We start from the raw sequence: 19,386 nt of genomic DNA on the forward strand, positions 1-19,386 counted from the left end.
CAATTCATACAAATCACCAGTGATCAGCCACTGGCCAGATTAAACCTGAGACCTTCCTTGAGGTGTAGAGAATACTCAATCTACAGATGATTCCTCCTGTACTCCTTACTTTGCTCTTCGGATGAACGAGGACTTATGTTCCCTTCATTCTGCCAAGCGACGCTCGGAATAGATTCATTCCGGAATTGCATCGACGAGCAGCTTGCGCTCACCGAGCTTGCTTCATCACTGTTTGCTTCGTCGTCTGGCGGCATTGCGGTATCAAACCCCGTGTCACCTTCTTGCCAGTCACCATCGTCTATATCATTTGGGAGGCCTGAGTCATCAACCTATGGTGTGTAAGCACTGCTAACAACGATCGTATTTTATACTGCGCCGAGCTCGTAACATCCCGATTCTCCTGACGAATTGCTACCTTGTAATAGAGATTCCCCATCGTTGACCGAGGCAGTTGCAGTTCTACCACTCCAGTGGGAACTACCTTCGAGGGATGCTATCGAGCGCACTCGTCCTAAAAACAGAGCATCTTATGCCCCACATGGCCGGCAATCCCTTGCAAAAGTTCACCATGCCTGGCATGCACGACAAGATAGAAAAGTCTGAGAAATAATCTTGTTGACATAATCACTGCTATTTTTCCCATAGGGAGTCCACATTCAATTGATATGTAACCATTAAGACATCATGTGTTTACGTCTCTCTCCAATGCTAGATTCCGAGTCTATGCCATCACTGTCGCCTGCATAAGTCTCCTGTCTTATCTGGTCCCGGTGAACAGAGACAGGAACTGCATGACGGTCATTAACAATGCGAGTTGCGTTATCCTCATGTCACCTGCACGTGGCGCCGAAGCAGCAGAATGATACCGACCAAGAGCACCGACCCGTCGCCTTGTTGGGCGGCCTCTACGGACAGTGGGGAGTCCCCGATTCTCTGGATGATATCTGATGTGAACGGCAAATGTTAGACAGGCATAAAGTGGCAAACCTACGGGTCCTGCGTGCCCCTGAGCACTTCCACTGCGTACCCATGAGAGCATGTCCCCCAGTCACGCCAGCTTTTACAGGTACACGACACTATTGCGGACTCACCGCTAAGTCGATGATCACCAAGGGGAGCCTCGAGGGTGATCAGGTTGAAGCTGAAGTACGTCCGCATCAAGAATTCCAGTGTAAGGGCATCATCTGAAGAACAACATACATCACCTTCACGAGCTGGACCTTCTAAAAAGAGCGCGGTGTGCGATCGGCACTGTTTCATTTGAGTTACTCGAATTGAGTAGCTTACCAGTCGAGAAGTCATCCAGGAGAACCCCTCTGAGGAACTTTTCGATCACGCGATCGTTGTCAAGATCGTCTGCTGCACGGAGGCTTTTGATAACAAAGAAGTCACTGCTCAAGTTTTCCTCCAATATTTCTTGTACCATGTCCGTTACCTGCAGTTGTGTTCGAAACACGGCGGAGATTTTATCCAGGTAACGTCCTTACATCTATCACAGCATTACTCGCTGCCAAGCTTGTTCCCCGAATCCGCGCTGTGTCCTTGTATTTTATGTGATTTATCACCTCGGGCCTTCTAACGAAGTGTTGTGGGCTGGAACCTCGTAGCGAATTCACCATCTGTAGCCAACGATCGGAAACATATAAGTTTGTTTTGCTCCCAGCCACTGGGATCCAGCGAAGTTGTTCGCTTCTACCTGTTTAATGCGAGCAGCGAGAATGGGCATTCGCAGCCGATTGCTCCCGAATATCCTGCATTGTGTTCGGTGGAACGCTTCGACGACGTTGTTTAACACCTGGTCGAGCGGTTTTTCATGCTTACAAGTTCGTGGTGCGGTTTCAGTCAAACCGGCTCACCTGAGCACAGGGCAGTCCCTCGGATGTGACTGCGATATTTGGATAGCCGTAGCGCTCCACATCCAAAGTGTTCTCGAGGTAAACAGCGGCATCATGGTCGATCAGCTCCACCTCTTCAATGAGAGCAGCAGAGAGCATCTCATACAGTTCGTCTGTAGGACACGCATGAAGAAAGAACTTATGCCGTTTCACCTGCAAACATGACACAGCATTGCCAGCATTGGAGAGTGAGGTTAGAGAGCCTGGTTGTTATTGGATAACAGCCTACCAGGTCGTATGCCTCGCCGAGCCTCGACTTGTTTTCCTTGATATTTTTGGACAAGTGGAAGTAACAGCGGCCTGACGCAAACCTTTTTATGTACATTTCCTGGAATTTTAGCATCAATACTCATCTCTCACCATTCCTGACACCAGGTAGATAATCCTCGCAAGCACGTATTGCGCCTTGGTGAGCGTCATGAAGACACATAGTCACAACATCGCCCAGCTGTCGCGTATTATCCGTGAGCAGCTTGACGAGCTTATCCAGCTCGGCTAGGAGGCCGTAGTACGTGTCGTAGCACTCCTCGTCGCAAACCGCCATAAGGAATGGAACAAACGTATGGTGCGCCTCGTTACGGCGATTATACCTTGGAGTATTAAGAGTGCACTACGACTGATCGATATAATACTCTTCTTACCACACGCGTGTTGTTCCTATCCAAGCAACCTTGAGACTGCCACGGATTATCTTGTTTTGCGCATCCATATACAAGGGAAAGCCGGAGGGGCAACTTCTGATGAACCAATAGAGGGAAGAAATCATACCTGAGATAGGTTGCGGTTGTGCGCACGATATGGGTTCCTTCTTACTGGCTCCGCCGACCATGCAAGAGAAGTGTTGACTCCCCCATAGACCGTTATGATAGATAAACTCCTCAGGGAGTTCTTGATCTTCTTTGATCACATCCATCATGGCTTGGGTCAGCTTATTATCTCCCAGAGCTTCTTCCAACTCGTAATAGTTAGTAATCGGATGAGCACCCGCTGCATGCGTCGAGGCATCGACGACATAATCTCCTGTATCTGTGGTGAAGTAGATTGCGTTGGACTTTTGAGGCTTTGAACATCCCACCTTGACTCGATTAATTCGGCCAGTGTCCGTGTAATACCGATGCTGGGAAACCATAGCGTTGTAGATTTGTGACGCTGTCAATCCCAAGGATGCTCGGTCAAATATGAAACGAGTTATCTGCCTCGGGTGCTGCAGTCTATCCAAGTCAATGGGCACAGTGCCATGCTCACCTAAGGATTCCTAGTCACACGCTAACCATTACTATTAAATAGTCTTGATGATTGGTTCACTCACCATGCTGATACACTCTCACTGTAGTCCCTTCCCAAATGAGCTTATACTTCTTATTGCACGCCAAATGATCAGCACAAAAGTAGACTCCCTGATTTCCCCGTTTATACTGGTTATTCACGGGAAAAGGGAGACGTAGACGGATTAACGCCTCTTCAAATGCCTCTTCCCTCTCGGGAGGGGCATCTTCGAGGGTGCTGAGAAGCGTCCAAGAAAAAGGTGCTGGCATCACAGGAGACTGATTTGAGAAACCGGAACGACTGCATGCAGTGACATCTACTACCCGACTGACGTTATTCAGGCTATACTGTAGCCGCAGACTGCGGCCTACCTACGTCTCCACGACAAGCTACACGCATGAGTATGCCTTGAGGAAGTTGAACATCGCCATGCGCTCTTTGCACGATCGACCTTGCGATATTGTCAGGGACTCCCTGACAATATCATGTGGTCCATATATGGACCACATAATATTTTTGCATCAGAAATACCGAGCTTGGGCTTCGAACCGGACACTTATATCGCGCTACAGGGGTGAGCCAGACAGGTCATACAGTCTAACGGTTAGACTCTAACCCAATTAAGTGACTTAACCCAATCAATTAACCGGGATTCACGCTAATTCCCGTGCTGAGAAGATATTGTGATTCAAATTTTCAGATGCGGGATTGAGCTATTCGATGAAATACACTATCATTAACAGTGTAGACGCCGTCTACAAAACGCAACACAAAGAAAAGCTCAGCGAAACATCGTTTTCGAAACAAAAGGTAACGTGGACCGACACATACAAGCTCACCATCGGAGACGGAGTCGTCTGAGTAGTGTAGATTGCTGGTATTTCACTGCTGTATTACAGCAGCTGTGACTGCATTTCAGACTATTTCCCGCTCCGCAGACGTTTGACGGCCGACCCGATCACTCCATGATCCGCGGTCCGTACCTAACATTCGAAGGTTGGACACCATTAATCTGGTGAGCAATTGAGACATTGATTGAGACACTCCTAAGCCTCATGGTGTTCCCATTACAACCGAGAGATTTCTCCCTGAAGTCTCTGCAACTCCGCTCTGGTAGCCTCATGTTCTTCTTTCTATGATTGTGATAAAGATCACGATTTTAGTACAGTGGTTTCCCTACCTGCCGAGCATTCATGCGCTTGCGACGCTCTCCTCTCTTGTTGCCCATCAAATCGGAGAAGCACGATAATTCGGACACCAGGCTCACGGAACAAAAATATTAGCGGATCCGGAAACTCAACGTAACAGTACTTGTACCACATACATGAAACATGTTGACTTGAAAACACGGACTTCATATTGGTCTACCTGAACTCCTCGCTAAGTACCTCTTGCTAAGTCTGCGGTGACCTCAAGGTCGACACCCGACCATCAAAGGAGAGCCCTTGGCACACTCGCTTGCTACTTCGAGATCTACTTCCGTCAGCGACACAATTACAATCGAAAGCTGGGAAAACAAAAAAATGGGGAGCAAACTCTCGGTAAGCCGTCGATGTGCTCAAAGCTGACACCCAGTAATACTAGGGAAAGCCCTTGGCACACTCGCTTCCTACTCCGAGGCTCACCTCCAGCAGTGAAAAAATGGGGAGAGCAAACTCTCGGTAAGCCGTCGATGTGCTCAAAGCTGACACCCAGTAATACTAGGGAAAGCCCTTGGCACACTCGCTTCCTACTCCGAGGTTCACCTCTAGCAGTGAAAACAAAAAAATGGGGAGCAAACTCTCGGTAAGCCGTCGATGTGCTCAAGGCTGACACCCAGTAATACTAGGGAAAGCCCTTGGCACACTCGCTTCCTACTCCGAGGTTCACCTCTAGCAGTGAAAACAAAGAAATGGGGAGCAAACTCTCGGTAAGCCGTCGATTTGCTCAAGGCTGACACCCAGTAATACTAGGGAAAGCCCTCGGCACACTCGCTTCTTACTCCGAGGTCTACATCTCCGCCGCATGTCTGCAACTGATGAACAATCGGCTGTATCAGATTTCGCCAACTCAGAAATCGCCAAAATGACGCCAAACAGATTCGCAGGCCTAATGACAGGAATTATAGGTGATACCAGTGTTGGAACAGATTACAACAATGTGATGAAATACGTTACTCTACAACTGATTTGGACTAAGATTTGGTGGATTCTGCAAAATTCAACAGATGTGCAGTAATCTGCGTGTTGTTCTCATTCCGCCAACATCAGTATTGGCAATAACTGCACATGGACAGCTCCCGCCAAGTTGGTCTTCTGCACAAGAATTGCCAAGTAGGTGATTTTAGGGTTGTGAAATATGGATCGAACACCGTGCGCCCTGGCTATCGATTTATGTTTTGGACGGTCCAAATTGGACCAAACTTTTGGTGCCACCAAACTGGTGGCATACATAGTCATTGGAGTTCGTACAAGCTCATTATATCAAGACTCAACGTTGGTTCATCCCCATAGATGATGGTAATGGAGCAGGGACCAATTCACGCCGTCAATTAATTTAATTAATTTAATTATTTACGACTCTCAGCATGGCTCGCGACTAGGCTACTCCTCTTAGTCTTCGAGGTCAGTTACTGCTTGCAACGACACTCCACTACTACTATTACTGCTACTTTTTCGTCGTTACTCCCCCACGATGACGATTCTGTGACGAAAATTTCTGTCGCTGATCCTGAACGGTTTAGGCTGAACCCTCAACGAGTAAGCGTATGAAGTGCTACATCTTCTGGACGCGATGAGGTCGTTCTGTTCATCTCGGGTGTGAATTTCAATTGAATCCAAGAGCTTTCACACTGTGAAAGCTCTCGGATTCAATTGGTCTTATTTCCTATCGGTATTTTCCTATTGATTCTCCACATTGTGAAGACAATGTGAAGCTCACAATGCCAGCTAGGACCGGTCAACAGTGTCGTGATAAGTTCCGTTCTCTACTGTCTTCCGGTGAGTAGGAAGTTTCGCTTTTGTGTTCTATACTGTGTTGCTTTTCAGGAGAAGTTGAGTCTTGGAGGACCTTATTCTGTTTAAGTTTATTGTTGACAACTCGCTCTCACTCAAGCCCGCCCCCGATAGTCGTGTCGATCGCTCTACTACTACAACGTCGGGTTCTGTTAATTCATAATCTCGGAAAAGGGTCTCTTTCAGGTCTGATCCTCCATTGGCGAGGTACCTCACGTTCGGGTATATTATACTGATCTCATCAGTCTGATCAGCTCCATGCTGATATGGGCATGCGACATAGTACAAACAACGCTGCCGAGGGCCTGCACGGTGCCCTGAAGTGTTTCATGGGTCCTCGCCGTTCACATGAACGATTCTTCATTCATCAACTGAGAAAGCACAACGAGCGGATGTACATCAAGCTTCGAATGGAGGATGGTGAGCCTTGATTAAGGCGGTGGCCTTTCAAGGCTGAGGAAAGGCGAGTGAGTTAATCTCATTAGTTGGTGTTGTTTTTTTGATGGTAGTGTTGACTCGGAATTCAGAATCTTTGTGTTAGTCACATGTCAATAGTCCCCGGAGACAAGGTGTTCGTTTGGTCGAACCTCTCTCTAGACCGCCAAGTTCGTCAGAAGTATTCGGTCGTCAGTGTTGAGGACGACTGGTATGCCGGAGAAGACGATCTTTACCTGTATCGTCTTTGAAGAGACCGTGATGGTGAGGAGTTGGTAGTTGAAGGTGAGGAAGACCTCTGTCCGTTAATCGGCAGAACGCGAGCCTTGTGGGGCTATGCTGAGTGCTGGAGCAGTTTCCGAGATAACACAAGAACTGAGTAGTGTAAAAAACACGTTTTAAAGGGGAACAAGGACTGGTTATTCTCTACTAGAATCTCTAGGCTTCGTTTAGCTGTTCACTACATTCACGGTGTCTTATGGCAATTGCCGCGCTGTTACCAATAAGGTCTTTTCGGGACGCAACGACTGGTAATGAGGTAAGTTACCACAGGTTACCTTTTGCCTGTGCCTTGTGCCTGGTTACCTCAGGTAACCAGGTAACGGTGACTAGTAACCGGTAACTGGTTGGGACCAACACCTTGATCACTAGATACACCCCATGGAGCTTGCGCTTCTGGATCTTAGAGCTATGTACTGTGGCCGAAGAGTCTCTTTTAAAAGCAACTTTGTCGCCCACCTGAACTCAAGTCACCAGCACTAAGATACTATCATGTTAGGACAACCTACCTGAAACACCTCTCCAGGCTCCATATCCTCTCTATGTTCCAGCTCGCTTCCCTGCCCCCTGTTTGATGTATTGTGAGTCACAATACATCAAACAGAGGTGTTTCAGGTAGGTGACAATTTGTGACCCAATTTGTTGAACCTCCTTCAAGCGCTGCCGCAGTCTCTCCAAATAAGTCTGAGCTGCTTCTTGGTCGGATCTTCGGTCGGAGCATTCCATCGAAAAGGAGAATCTCTATGGAGATATGATGATCGGAGATCGCTGACCGATTCATACAAGGCCATACGACGCTGTTCAACTTCCTCGTTGGGCCTTGCCGGCTCGGCAAAGTTGACAAAGGATTAACTCTGCCGTGGTAAAACTCATGTAAGTAGATCCTGGGGTTCCCGCGCGAACTCTCCTGTACTCGATCGGCCTATGATAGACCGCCTATCGCCCTACCACAAGACATGATAATCATTTGAACTCAGAGTCCAAAGACATCGAAAGTCACTGAGAACAGACAACGAAAAGCAGAACCAAGGAGGAACTTCCTCCGAGGAAGTGTGCGGTTGAATCCAACTTGGCGGTATGCGGCCTTGATAAAACTCTCGTCGGACAGGAAACATCACAAAGTTGTGGCGAAAGCCTGTCACAAAACCAGATTTGAACAAATCACCTGGCGATATTCGACTCCGACTCGGGAATATACCAACCGTGATCGATAAAAGGCGGATATCGCCAAAGATGGTGTAAGCTTCATAAACAAATGATTATACCAAGATATCGGCGTTTTACGACACGTACTTGGCGAATACCGATAAGTTCACCAAGTTTTGTAGCAATATGTGAGCCACTGGCATGTTACACCAATACCAAGTTGCTGTAACCGTGCGCACAGAACGGAATAGATCATTTGGGCGAACGAAACTACGGATTACCTCAACCAGTTTCCGCCACATCTCGGTGAAATTCGTTAGGTGTTGATGCCAAAGAGGTGAAATGTGGTCCAGAAGCGGTCGTATCCCATGATTGAGCGTGTTGGCGAGAGTTCATTAGGACCCCAAATCACCAAGCTTGGCGAGTTGGTGAAACCTGGTTCTCCGGAACAATCTGGCGATGAGATTGCGCGCGCCCCGCTAATCGATTAGGTTTTCACTCGAATAAAAAATATGACGCGAGTTCGACTCTCCCTCGAATAGCTTCTCCTTGGCAGCCAGTGTGACCCGCCTTGTCATTGTTACTTATCGATTGGCAAGACTAGCAACCGAACTGTTTGAGTGCCTTCCGTATATTGGGTCACCAAGACACTGCTCGTCATTGAACGGCCGATAGATACCTGAGACATCATGCCTCAATGACCATAACACATTTCATTCTGTAATAAAAACATGCACCCTGTGTCAAGAAGCCAAGCTGGACCCTTACAAAGAAAAAAACAACGACGATTCTTGCTAGTAGCAAGTCGCTACCACTTGGATTGGCGTCTGGAACTTCCGAACCGAAGCTCTCGCAGAAGTTTCGGACGAGAATCACGTAATATGCGTATCACATATCAATAATATAATATTGTGTAGAACGAACTTAGATGACTGATCGATAATTGGTGGTAGTACTATCATAACTAATATCAGCGCGCCACTGCGAGTACAATCCCCTCACATCTTGGCTCGCCTGGGGATGTGGGTACGTTTTCCAGATCCCAACATCCCCAACATCCCCAACGTCCTATATTCAATAACCATTAGTTCGCACCTAGAACATTGAGTTACGTAGTTAACTCTTTCCGATTCTCCAAAAGTGCGTTACTTGGAGTGATATGAGAAGGGTCATACTGCTAGATAATGTAGAACATCTTTGCGCTTTGATTTTTCTCTTCGCTCGCTTCGCTCGCGAAGCCCTTTCCCATTCTTGGTATACACCCATGCGCTATAGCGAGCTTGAGATAACAAGGTCTGCTTGATATTACAGGACTTGCTTGTTTTAACAATGACTGCTTGGATTAGCCCTGCCACGCTGCCACCACGGACATATTGTCGGTACAAGTCGTCAAGGAACAGCCGGCCATACAAAATGCCTGTATGTAATCGATGACAATCCCGAGTCCTCGTAGGACAAGTTATTACGGACCCATGATTGCAACTGGTCATCAGATATTTGTCGTTGTAAGTCGCTAAGCCTGCCCAAACTGTCTGGGAAGCACGGAGGTTTGGTTATGGGAAAAATCGGTTCCGTGTCAGATAACCATTTCCACTCGACTTCCGAACAGTGCAATGACTGGGGGGCATTTCATCGACGACGTAGAGAGAAGTCAGGTTCCACAATGACGACATCAGCGAGCTGGCACCACAGAGTGGCCTCTCGACCAGACGATTATGCACTAGATTGTGGAGAAATGGTCCAGGGAGGGAATTTTCCGGGACGCACCGACAATGATGCATCAATTGCGAAAAGCCAGTCCATCCCAAGCATAACGTGAACATCTGCTGACTGGAGACTCAAGAAGGAATGAGTTGGAGAAATCAAGAACCTCATATGTGCGCCCAGAAAGTAGTGCTCGTCCAATGTTCTAGAGAGCGCAAGATTGCCGGTCAAAGTGCGAACATGAGTGGACTCAGTCGAAACCGACAGAGATCTGCCGAAGATTTTCTCCGAAACAGTGTGAGATAGAACGGTCACAGTCGAGCCGGTGTCGATCAGAGCGACAAAATGTTCACTGAGCGGCATACGGTCAAATCTGCAGAGTAACAGAAGGTGGTTGTCAGTGGCATAATCCGGTTGCCCGAACAAACTTCCCGCTGTTACCTTCCGAGGTGATGGACAATCGCGGGATAGGTGCCCTAAGGGCACTGCCCTTTCCCTCCACAATTGAAACAACGGGGACCAGAACGATAGGGAGACGAGGAGAGGCTGATCTAGTATCGGGTGCTGAACGGACAGGATGCCCCTTACTCTTGCCCTTGCCCCTGCTATGCTGATAAGTAGGGCAGTAGAAATGACCCTGAACAAGAGCAACGCCTTCGTGCCCTTCGACACGAGCGGAGCGGGTAAGGCTCAGAGCAGTCTCGACCAGGGGGACACCCGCACGAACTTGGGTTAGCCAAGCTGTTCGCATGTTGTCAAATCCTGGAACAGAAGATGGTAGGGCATAAATGGGCCAAATGGACATCGCCACTACCCAGTCCAAGCACTGGCCTGACAACGACAACACTTTAGGAAGACTGTACGACAGGTACTTCTGTAAGTCACCGATCAGAGCGGCGGTCGTCTCGCCAACATTTAGGCAGCGATTGCGGGCCAGGGCCCACAGATCGTGGCGGCTAACCCCGAGGCGTTCCTGCAATACGAGAAACACCAACGTGGAACGCTTGAGGATCGTTGATGGGGAGTCGAACATTGTTAGTCAAAGCATTGTAGGCTACTAGGCGAGTGTTCAAGAGGAGATATTGATAATGATGAGACGGGGCGATATTGAGGAGTTTCAAATGGGCCTTGAGGCTGTGGGCCTGCTTGTCGGTCCCCGTGAACTTCTCGCCCAAGTCATGAGACTTAATGGTACGGGGGCCTTTGAGGGAATGGCTAGGCCAGTTGTTGGAATCGGTGGCCTACCGCTCTCGACACCTGCAGCTGGGGTGGCCTCTGGCCCCCCTTCTCGGGCTGCAGGAGGAATCGGTGGAGCCGATCCCGTGGGAGAGGAGGACGGACCCTTCTCCTGATCATAGCCACCAAGGGCGAGGACATACTCCTCAGTCTCACTCCAAGAGCCAGGGACCTCCTCGAATGCAGGGGAGTCAGAGGGGACACTCATGGAGCCACAAGAAGGGGTAGAACCCACTGAAAAGATGTTCCTGGGTCTGGATACCATGTTGTGACTCACTCGGGAATGCCTACTATGAACACAAGACGATAAGGACTGCTGGTACGGTATCAGTCGAGACGGGACTGATGAATGCGGGAGCAGTGTGCACAGAACTAGAATGCACATGCGTACGCCACAGCTAATATCGATCAGACACTTATATGTGCGTCGCTCCGCTGGACTCCACTACACTGTCGTTTGTCAACCAGTACTGATCGTCAAATGGGACCAAGCGGATGGTAACACCGAGCACTGTACATATCCTCTCAGCCATGCTGAGCTTGAGAGGTATCGCCTTACTGTCGACTGTCGCCCACTCAACAACCTTCGGCTACTGGTGGATGCTGACGGTGCGTTTTGTTCATGCCAGTCGATAGTCAACACACAAGTTGCAAGGATGAGGAAGAGCATATCTACAGGCAGTACAAGCAGTGCCACTCTGCTCCTGCGTGAGATTCCGAGTGAACACATGGGTTGTTGGAGTGAGGTTGATCTTGAGGTTGCCTACGGTACTCTCTGCGTTTCAACTGCACTCTTACGGTTGTTCGGCACTGTCAGTATTGACTCTAATGGCCAACATGTTGGGAAGCCTCGCTCAAGGCTGGCGATAGGCTCCCTCGCTATTCCAACTGGAAGTGACAACTACCATTGATGAAGATATTAACCTGGCCCTTGCCAAAGCCGGATCGAAACTCTCAGTCATTCATGTCCAAGACGATATCTTGATCGTCAGTTGTGACATTGACACTGGTAACCGGGCGTCCATTATCGTCACTGATATTCTAGAGCAACGTCCTGGTTTCATCGTCAACCGCGTCAAGTCCCAACCTCCTACGAAGGTCGCTGGCTCCTGTGTCTGGATGGCCGTCTCTCCCCCGAGGCTCAACATGCTCTCAATCAGCTATACTCCGTTACCAAGGTCTATCAAAACGGTGATTCTTCTACTGAGGAATTTGATTTCCCAATTGACACTGTCTCGTCAGCCTCCCGTGTATTGTCTGACTTCTATCTCAGACTGAGATTCTCAGTGGAGTGATACCTTGTGCAATCGGAAATGATGGCATTGCTACTTTGGTGGCAATGCTCACTCCTATGGCGGCATCATACTCAGGGTACTAAAGGTCGGTGCTGATGCTGAAGGTTCGCCCCGGCCACGAAAGCCGTGCTCAAGCATGTTTCTGATCTCGAAGTGTACTTGGATGAGAATATCAAACTTCTGGCTGTGGTTCCCATCAAGACTTGCGGAGCACGTTGGTCTCGGGTGGAGTCATCAAGAAGCTCAACATAGCGAGAACGAACCAAATTTCGTAACTCTAGTTTTCGGTAAATGCATCGCCGTAATCGACAACATCAATGCCCAACGAGTATGCAACGGGCTTGAGGGCGAATTTAGTGTGGGCAGCTCCCTCAGCAAATGGCGGATCGTTCAGCGACATATTCATTCATTCGCCTGGGCTCCTCGTGACGCTCTGCCTGCCACTGTCCAGATGTCCAGTGCCCAGGTTGCCGCCACTGACGACTTGCATTTCAAGCCTGACTACCTTCCTGGCCACCAACTACGAGCTGTCTTCATGGAATGACGTCACACATCGTGCAGAAAGGAGTTCACCACGCTCGATGACGGTTTCGACTGCTTGCATTGGCTGGCCAAGGCTCAGGCTGAATGTCCCCAACTTCAGCAACTTTGGCAAGTCAACCCCGGGAAGTATCAACTCAATGATGCCGGTCTATTACATGTCAAGGATCGTTACATGGTACTTAAATGCTATGGACAACATATGATACGGAGAATTCACGAGTCATATGCATATGTGTATCGCAACAAGAAGCTGGCAGCTCTGTTTGGTGATGCCGACATCAGTGCCGACATCAAATCTCCTTTGTCGCCTACAACCATCTCTCTCGGCGGCACACCAAGTTCAAAATCGGTGATGTTGTGCTGCGATGGACTCCAGGAGCAACTGGTCTTCAAGCAAATTGGAAAGGACTCCACACTGTTGTTTCTCTTAGCTCCGGTCACTTTGCTGTGCCTTTGAGCGATGGAAGTCTGCAAGGTACTCGCAATGTGCATCGTTATTTTGGGAATGGAGGAGTTGTAGATGGATGACAAGTCTCAAAGAGGGCGTATAATGGACTACACCGCCCCGCTGGTCGCCGTTTCGGATATTTCAAGAGACTCCTAAGACACGCTCATCACATTCTCTTTCTGTGAACCTGAGTACATCCTAGTGACTATTGTCATTGGAAGCATATTCTCTTCCTTGCTTCTCAGCCTAGTTCCGTTATCTGTGGAGACTCAGTATCTTATTTTAGGCTGGTTCATTCATTATTTTGCACTCAATCTGTAATCACCATGACATCAGCAATCAACGAGCGTCCAGAGATTGAGCGGGATACTCTCACGACGCAGTACTCCACTCAAATCTACCCTGGAATCATACTAGATCGTCTACTAAAGATGTATTGTACGCCAATCAGGACGTAAACCCTATGGATATGTGTACACTTATCCATACATCCACATTGACGGAAAACGGAAAAAGGGATATCAAGCTTATAAAAAATTTTCTATGCTTATAAAAACTGCAAAAAAAACATGTCCCGTAGGCAGTTCTCAGCACCACGACGGTGAACTATCCTGACGGAAGGGACCACATCAACAACTTTCTGAGCAACTTGCAACTTGGGAAAGGGTGTATGGGTTTCGTATTGTGGTTTTCGACAACTGCCCCTCCCGAACTCGCAGATCAGAGGTTCCACCAGATATTTCACCGAATAAATCTTCTCAGGCAATATAAAAATATCGGCTATCAGTTTTTCGCTGTATCCCGCACTCGGTGGCGAATCATTCACCTCGAGACACTGAGGCGTTTACGAGAATGGCAGTTCCCAAATCACCCACACTTGCGCGAAACGTCCTTTGACACTACCAGTGGCCCACTAGTGCCACTCCTTTCGTCAATACCTTACGAGTTGCATTGCATCGTTGCTTGCAATGCGAACACGGAATCAAGGAGCTAGTCGTTTGTAGCTTCCGCATACGTTCCCTGGACTCAAGAGCGTAAAGTGTCAAAAAAATGGAAAACTGGCGCAGCCGCGGATCGAACCCCGAAATTTCGGAAAAGTTCCGCTTGAAAGAATTTTCTCTTTCCGGCTGAACAACACTTAATGCAAAAAACGCACCTCAACGTAAGCTGAACCTTATGAAACACATTAAGGTGCCGCCAACAACTCAAAAAACTATAGTATACCATGGACAATAGCATGAAGAGTCACTAGATAGTTTCGCGCGATTATTGGCTGAACTGCCAACGGAAAGAGCATCTGCGAGTTTCAGGTGACATACGAGCGAGGCACTATACTAACTATGATCCGGTGCTCTCTATATCATCTGCGTTAGCTTCTCTGACTCTTGACTCTTGACTCTTGACTCTTGACTCTGGCTCTCGACTCTGACTCTGACTCTTACAGTAATATCGGCTAGTTAACTCGGTAATTACGGAGTGCTCCCAGCAGCTTCGATATCCGGAAATTTCATTGGAAGTATGAAAACGATCAACTGAACAAATGAGCAGCTTACGCTTGATAGATACATCTTTTAATATTCTGATTAAAAGTGTTCCATCGTTCACCCGATCAACTTTGCTCGCTCGTTGGTTCACCCTGAACACTGTCCCATACTACGGTTGAACGTCGGCTGTCCAATAACATACATCGATAAGCTCCCTCACAATTATACCAGTTTCCTTCTTCATGTGCTTGTCGTCAGCTCTCTTCATTTTGCTTGATGCCGGGGCGAAGTCATAAAAAACCAGAACGCCGGCCCACATAAACGATCCTGATGAAACAGCTCTTATACTCAAAAGGCCGATCAGTGCCGAGGAACGATTCTATGACATAAGCCGAAGTACTCTTCAGAGGCAAGTACTTCTTGTACTGGGATATGCCTAGTAGCAGCAGTAAGGGTATCCCAAGTATAGTTGAACCGTTGCATGTTGACTTTGACGAGGAAAGTTATGGCACGAAAGAGACGTTCAACTTGATCATTGGATTGCGATGAGTAAGGTGGAATAAAGGACCAAGAAGTGGTGAACTTGTTGAGATCAAAAGGAGAGGTAGTGAACTTTCGCCACCAAATGAAGAGTAGCTCAGAAGCTCTTGTCACAAGAGCTTAGTAAGGTGCTTAGTAAGCACCCAACGCTTAATACACGTACCCCCGTCGCGGGATTATTGAACGAATTGTCGGTTAATGATGTTGGTAGTAGCTCTATTATAGTCAGTATCACTATCCTTTCCTAATGGTTAACTCGGTAGACAACAACACTCTTGAGTTAGCACTGGGAAGACTCGACCTTTAGCCAAGTGACACCCCAGAGATTAGGAAGTGGTTGAACTCTCCTGCTCTCGGTTCCTGCTACTCCTCGTACGACTTCGTGTACGACCCCCTTGACAATGATAGGCTAGACCATATCCTAAACAAATTCGTCGAACGTGACGAAATTCCGCATGCTGAGGCCCGAAACTTCATCTCACTTTGAGCGAGGGCCATAGTTACAATGTACCCTCCTTTCGAGGACGACGAGGGGGAGGACCCAGTAGTCTATGCTCGCAATATCTTCTCGGCAATCTTCAATGACGGCCTTGTCCATGGTGACCGGTCCTGGATTACCTTGTGGTTAACTACGGTCCTCGCCACTACATCAACCAAGAGGCGATTCAGGCTAGCCCGAAGCACCAGGCTGGTTAATGAGCGACTAAAAGGCGAGGCGTTGGTAGAAGCCTTTCTTCCGGAGGGGGCCTGGTCGTGAAGGTAGACTTCACTGGTCGAACTCAGGAATCCTTGATGACACCGCAGAAAGCTGAGGGGACTGAGAAGGGTGTGGAGGTACGAACCGAATCAACAACCCCCTCCCGCATAATAGAGAAGCACCGAGAGACCCCCCCGGATAAGTCCAGTCATTGACTGGCAGTCAAGGACTTTAAGTTACTCCTTGACCTCATGCTCGTTATGCTAGCAAGGATGCACCTAGCAAGGCCGGCCAGAGGTGTGAGAGCCTGAGACAGAGAGCAGGTGAATGAGTTACTGACTATTAGTCCCGGGTGGAGGTAGAGTGGCTCCTCTTCGGACGGGTGGTCGGGACACAGTTGCCGTTAACCATCGTGTGCGCCAAGTTCATCAACGGCCTGCAGCCTCACATCGAACTGTTCCTTGAAACCAGCCGCGGGCACCAGTTGGTGAAGATGACGCTTGAGGAATCGCGGGATGCATGCAGGTACTCCGAGGGGCGACTCTTACAGTCTGCGGGACACCCGGACGTTAACGTCGTCAATGGACACAATGTCCGATGCGATGGGAACACGCGTGTCCATGGCGGGACGCTCGGATAGCTAGAAAAGCGGCAGGTACGAGTCATTTAGGAGCGGATTGAGTACCTTAGGGGCGAGGAATTTAGGGCCGCGCATGAGCAGGCGCCGGGTTTCCTCGCTGGCAATAATCGATGAAGAATGCCAGTCCGCATACGGGCATCTTTTGGTTGCGCTGGACAACCTCGTGAGATTTTTCACTGATGGGGCGCGGGGCTTAGATGATTCAATGAGCATCTGTACCCATGACGCGCATCAAGGGTTCTAAGGGCCTGCGGAGCTCTCGTACCTAAAAAGAGGAATGGTAAGAGAGCCTTTGGATGCGTTTTACCGCTACTACCTAATTCAGCACGTTCCTACTAACACTTCTCGAAGAATATTAAGGACAACAGCGGCGTTGCCGAGTGTGTTGCGTCACTTGAGGCCGTTGATCCTCCTGACTCGATCATCCCGGCAAGGAACAGGATAGTCTCTATGTGGCTCTCGGCGTTCAGCAACGCTGGGACTGCGAATACGTACCTATCTCATCTCTTCAAATGGCATAGTTGGTCGGGTCTAGATCTCGCCTGGAACACAGTGAGATTTCCGCCGTGAGATCGACGAATACAAGACCGAGAACGAGGATCGATTTCACTCTCCTCCGCCCTCTGGTAAAGGCCGCTATCGATAGGACATGGATTAATGGAGCTTTGACAATGATAGTGGCATATTTTTTCCTATTACGGGTCCCTTCCGAGCTTCTCGCGGCCAAGATCACTCAAGTAGAGCGACAGAAACCAGCGCGCGTCTGGTCCTCCCACAGAAGAGGAATCTACCTTCTGGAGGCGTACTGACTCGAAGCCGCACCTGCGATAATGACTTGCTCACATGTCCAGTTGAAGCTCTGAGAATTCTCGTGGTCCGTCGAAGAACGGGAAGAACGCGCTCCGGAGGTAAAAGTCTAGTCTTCTTGTCATATAGATCTTTCTAGTCCTCCGTAAGGTTTCTGTTCGAAAAAGTTGGAATCCACGAAAGTCATGAGTTCGGTACTCACAGTTTCCGACGGGGTCATGCTCATGACCTGGCAGTCTCCGGTACCACATTCCAGGAGATCTGCCAATTGGGTTCGTGGAGGAGCGAGGTTCCGGCAAGAGTATACATTGACACGGCCCAACTGCAGAGTATGGCATGTCACAGTACCCTGCCGATGATAGATGATAGCGAGTCAGAGATTAGTGACAGAGACTGAGATTTTGCAAATCCCGTCGTACACATTGGGAAATAGCCACGAAGGTCTTTGGCCAATACCACCACACATTGGGAAGTCAATTGGCTCAAAGGCTTCTGGCAGAACAAGTCCGAAGACGTATGCTACGCAGACTTGGGCTTGTTTGATCGCTGTGCGGTTCAGCGCAGAGCATGGAGCCCTGCTAACGTGACATCTCGTGACGGTTCTACCGTGTTACGGCTGTTATATTGTCTTGTGCGAATCATGATCTGTGCATGCGTGTTGTCTATTATTCCTGCGTGAACGCAGGCGCGTCACACGTAAGGTTTCAACTTGAAACTTTCAAGGTTGGTTCAGAAGTTGATTCTTTGAATCTTTCCTCGGAGCCTGGACTTAAACACAGGGTCTAAGGTATACGGTTCCATTATTGTATACCCGCTCCTGGCTACGCTTCCATCAATAGCTGAGAGATAGTATACGGTATTTGTCCAGTGACAGATATTGAGTTCAATAGGTTATGGTATTTACATATGGTATGGTTAATATTTATGGTATTGACTAGAAGTGGTAAGAACTCTAATACTATGGTGAATTACACTGACTATCCTATACCGGTGTCTAGGATTGCTAAGGGGTTATGTCAGGGGTTATGTCTCCCGTAAGGTCCGTGAGAGGCCGTATGAGAAGTCACTCGAATCTGGTTTGGGTTCGGGTCTTGTCCACTGCTCACCATGCTTTGGATCGCATGGACAACAGTCCAGACCCTCGCGGAATCGCATATCGCTGCGCACAGTGCTTCCAGTGCATGAACCCAAAATCTCTATACAGGCTTCAAGAATCCCGCTGTGAGTGCACCATTGCACCCAAATCTATCACGGTGCAACCAGCAGAAGGGTCGGTTATCGACTCATATCAGCCTTCAGGGCTTGGATTCTAAGCCAGACCCGCGATAAATCCCGACTCCAGTATTCGGGCTGCGGGTTTAGAGGTTTAAGGTTTAGTGCTTAGTGCATTCCTATCACCTCTCGGCTTCTCTCACTCTCTTCCCACGGTTCACGGATGATGTGAACACTAACGCTTCGATGCTGAATCCCGTTCCGCTTCTTGTGTTAAGTCTCATCGATCTATTCGGAATCCGCAAGACTCGTCAGAGTCCCGAATACAACCTCTCGAGATCTTTAGTCAACCCCAACCCAGTATCACCCCAGGGTATCCGGCACCTAGCACCCCGCCTATAACAGTGTAAACCCCTAGCGGCTAGGGTCTAGACCGATGCGGACCGCATTACGTGGTAGAGACGTCATTTACCTTAGGTATGGACGCTATAACGTGGTTAATAGTGACCTAGGACACCAATTCTAGGGACATCATCTGTTTGGGCCCGCGCCTTGACTATTTGCAAGAATAAATGTGCTGACCCTCAGGCAGCGCAGGATTCTATGGCGCTCGCCTAGAATCTAACCGTTTCAATCAAAGGCTTTATTGGATTAATATACTAGATTTTAAGTTCGTTTGATCCTTGTGATCTACCCGTCCGTCTACTCTGGTGGTCTATCGTCGATCTCTATTGTGATCTCTATCTCGACTACATATAGAACTGTA

The 19,386-nt window shown here is 48.6% G+C and overlaps 5 protein-coding genes across 5 annotated transcripts in view; 1 reads left to right on the forward strand and 4 right to left on the reverse strand.

Moving 5' to 3' along the window:
- Pmar_PMAR012986 (hypothetical protein) overlaps window positions 1–4,389 on the reverse strand; it is a gene marked incomplete at both ends in the record, with an annotated part of 6,085 nt that extends 1,696 nt beyond the window's left edge. The window contains 10 exons of the mRNA XM_002778320.1: window positions 1,092–1,184; window positions 1,288–1,435; window positions 1,857–2,048; window positions 2,125–2,195; window positions 2,256–2,485; window positions 2,537–2,663; window positions 2,709–3,140; window positions 3,205–3,439; window positions 3,537–3,635; window positions 4,342–4,389. Of these exons, the coding sequence (XP_002778366.1) occupies window positions 1,092–1,184; window positions 1,288–1,435; window positions 1,857–2,048; window positions 2,125–2,195; window positions 2,256–2,485; window positions 2,537–2,663; window positions 2,709–3,140; window positions 3,205–3,439; window positions 3,537–3,635; window positions 4,342–4,389 (1,675 nt within the window). The remainder of the gene's footprint in view (window positions 1–1,091; window positions 1,185–1,287; window positions 1,436–1,856; window positions 2,049–2,124; window positions 2,196–2,255; window positions 2,486–2,536; window positions 2,664–2,708; window positions 3,141–3,204; window positions 3,440–3,536; window positions 3,636–4,341) is intronic.
- A 2,031-nt stretch (window positions 4,390–6,420) lies between these two features.
- Pmar_PMAR012987 (hypothetical protein) lies at window positions 6,421–6,868 on the forward strand (the record flags this gene model as incomplete). The annotated part of the gene is made up of 2 exons (XM_002778321.1): window positions 6,421–6,574; window positions 6,786–6,868. The coding sequence occupies 2 exons, from the start codon at window positions 6,421–6,423 to the stop codon at window positions 6,866–6,868; spliced, it is 237 nt and encodes a 78-aa protein (XP_002778367.1).
- Window positions 6,869–7,132: 264 nt separating this feature from the next.
- Window positions 7,133–10,751, reverse strand: Pmar_PMAR012988 (hypothetical protein; the record flags this gene model as incomplete). Its single annotated transcript, XM_002778322.1, has 7 exons — window positions 7,133–7,327; window positions 7,378–7,435; window positions 8,599–8,693; window positions 9,017–9,082; window positions 9,481–9,533; window positions 10,160–10,549; window positions 10,604–10,751. 7 exons carry the CDS (start codon window positions 10,749–10,751, stop codon window positions 7,133–7,135), a joined length of 1,005 nt encoding a protein of 334 aa, XP_002778368.1.
- Window positions 10,752–10,963: 212 nt separating this feature from the next.
- Pmar_PMAR012989 (hypothetical protein) lies at window positions 10,964–11,162 on the reverse strand (the record flags this gene model as incomplete). Its single annotated transcript, XM_002778323.1, has 1 exon — window positions 10,964–11,162. A coding segment is annotated over one exon (199 nt), but the record flags the coding sequence as incomplete, so codon positions are not given.
- Window positions 11,163–14,709: 3,547 nt separating this feature from the next.
- Window positions 14,710–15,043, reverse strand: Pmar_PMAR012990 (hypothetical protein; the record flags this gene model as incomplete). The annotated part of the gene is made up of 2 exons (XM_002778324.1): window positions 14,710–14,772; window positions 14,927–15,043. 2 exons carry the CDS (start codon window positions 15,041–15,043, stop codon window positions 14,710–14,712), a joined length of 180 nt encoding a protein of 59 aa, XP_002778370.1.
- Between the last annotated feature and the right edge of the window lie 4,343 nt (window positions 15,044–19,386).

Source organism: Perkinsus marinus, assembly GCF_000006405.1.
Source record: "Perkinsus marinus ATCC 50983 genomic scaffold scf_1104296949922, whole genome shotgun sequence".
NCBI classification, from domain to species: Eukaryota; Perkinsozoa; order Perkinsida; family Perkinsidae; genus Perkinsus; species Perkinsus marinus.